At 40.1% G+C, this 2370-nt stretch overlaps 1 protein-coding gene across 2 annotated transcripts in view; it reads left to right on the top strand.

Annotated features, from left to right (window-relative positions):
• The first annotated feature begins 662 nt into the window (after window positions 1-662).
• LOC107676701 (DNA polymerase zeta catalytic subunit-like) overlaps window positions 663-2370 on the top strand; it is a 51388-nt gene continuing 49680 nt past the window's right edge. For both annotated transcript variants that reach the window (XM_016471342.1, XM_016471343.1), the window contains exon 1: window positions 663-814. In XM_016471342.1, the coding sequence (XP_016326828.1) occupies window positions 685-814 (130 nt within the window). In that variant the 5' untranslated portion in view covers window positions 663-684. The remainder of the gene's footprint in view (window positions 815-2370) is intronic.

The following is a 2370-nucleotide window of genomic DNA, read 5'->3' as shown; positions in this document are numbered from 1 at the left end:
AAGCAAAGTTTCTTTCATCACTTTGTGTTTTCTTCCCTTCCGTGCCTCAGCAGCGGCGGGGCCTGAATCGCGGGGAGCAGACGGCTGCCCCTCTTTCCTCGAAAAAAGAGACAAACGAGAGCGGAGCTTTTTCCCTTGGAAAAAACGCTAGCAGTGCACACCGATTGCCCCCTCGGAGGCACCGTGTGCGTGCTCTTCGCCCAAACAAATAACGCATAGATCGTGTGTGTCATCAGATGTTAAACAACGTCAACACGGATGCACACATCCTTAAACGCTTTACTAGTAGTGCTCGCCATAATGAGATGAATAGAGATCGCTCTTACCACAGAAATGCACGCTTCAAACAAAACAGTCAATGAAGACGAAGAAGAGAATGATGTGTGCTCCCGGCGCCTATTTATACTATAGTCGCACCGGTAGTGACGTCATGGCTGTCGCCGGCCAACGAGTTGGTGTTTTTTCAATGTATGCTTCAGACACGGGTCACGACGAGGCGTTCCCCATAGCGACCCCTAGAGGACGCAGTTCGAAGTTCCCATGAAAGGGAACTAACCTTTGGTGATTTGGTGCCAAATTAAGTCATGTTATCCAAAAGGAGTGGTATATCAGGATGTGACGGGTGTTGATGATTGTGTGTTTTCTCTTTGTAGGGTGAGTGAACTCCTGCAGGGTGGAGCTGTAATGAATAAGAGTTTTCAGCCCCATGAAGCTCATATTCCCTTCCTGCTGCAGCTCTTTATCGATTACAACCTCTACGGCATGAACATGATCAGTCTTGCTGCTGTTAAGTTTCGAAAAAGCCATGCAACAGGTAACACACACAGGCACACACATAAACAAGAAGTAGCCTTGACACAATATCACAATACAAGTAATTGTTCATAGTAATGATATATGACCCATGCTGGCGAAATGAGTCACAATGAGTACATTTTCAAAAATGAGTTATTGTTGTTTTCACATTCTCTATTTCAATCGAGTCAGCAAAGTCAATTTTGAGAAAAATCTAGTTAAGGTTTTCTGAAGGTTCCAAAACTAAATCAACTAGCAACCATACCTCAACTAGCAACCATAAAATCTCTGGTAATACCACCAAATTCGACACACCAAGTCAAAACCCATATCTATAGGAAAAATATATGTTCAGCTTTCTTTTTCCATGATACCACAACCACAATGGGGCGTTGTGACCAATCACAGAAGCCGTTATTGCGACTAAAGGTGTCAGTCTTTACTTGCCTCACAATTAGTTTCGATTACGATTCAGAGGGTAACGATTCGAATTTATAAAACTATTCTCGATGCATCACGAAATACAAAGGATCTTTTCCTCCAATTCTTTTCTTAATAATATTTACAATATTAATCATAATATAGTTATTTTTGTTATTTTTGCTGGAACTATTGGCTATCGGCAAAAATCCATGCCGATAGTTTTTCTGGCCTGCATCCGTTGCTGGAGCGGCTGAAGGCTCCGCTGTCATTATAGGGCATTCACTAAATTCCAGGAGTTTCATTACCATGACGTAAAATGGGCGTTTCTAGAGGTGTTGGGAAAACGCCCCCTTTCCAAAAAAAAAAATCAAGAGGTCACCGACCATGCACAGAATGCTGTTTTTTTTTTTTTTGCCGGGCATTTCCGATCAGCTCCGATGGATAATGAATATAAAAAGCGTCTGCGATTGATAATGAAGGACAAAACAGTCATACAGGTTATTTTTATGTTTTATAATCTTACATTTAAACGACTTTTGAAAACAAATAAACAACCATAAAAATGTAAAACATGCAGTAACGTCAGTTGTGAATGTAATCTGACACGAAGTCTGCAATCAGGACAGGTATTTGAATTTATAACAGTATGAATGTAATCTGACATAAAACACCTGCGATCAGGACAGGTATCTGAAGGTATACTGTATATAATATAAAAGGTATTTGACACGAAACACCTGTGATCAGGACAGGTATCTGAAGTTACTGTATATTATGACAAAGGTATCTGACATGAAACACCTGGGATCAGGACAGTTATCTGACGTTATAACAGTATGAATGTAATCTGACATGAAACACCTGCGATCAGGACAGGTATCTGAAGTTACTGTATATAATATAAAAGGTATTTGACACGAAACACCTGTGATCAGGACAGGTATCTGAAGTTACTGTATATAATATAAAAGGTATTTGACATGAAACACCTGTGATCAGAACAGGTATCTGAAGTTATAACAGTATGAATGTAATCTGACATGAAACACCTGGGATCAGGACAGGTATCTGAAGTTACTGTATATAATATAAAAGGTATTTGACACGAAACACCTGTGATCAGGACAGGTATCTGAAGTTACTGTATATAAT

Source organism: Sinocyclocheilus anshuiensis, unplaced genomic scaffold, assembly GCF_001515605.1.
Source record: "Sinocyclocheilus anshuiensis isolate Anshui unplaced genomic scaffold, SAMN03320099.WGS_v1.1 scaffold468, whole genome shotgun sequence".
Lineage (NCBI taxonomy): Eukaryota > Metazoa > Chordata > Actinopteri > Cypriniformes > Cyprinidae > Sinocyclocheilus > Sinocyclocheilus anshuiensis.
The sequence above is the reverse complement of the archived record's forward strand: the minus strand, read 5'-3'. Positions and strand labels throughout refer to the sequence as shown.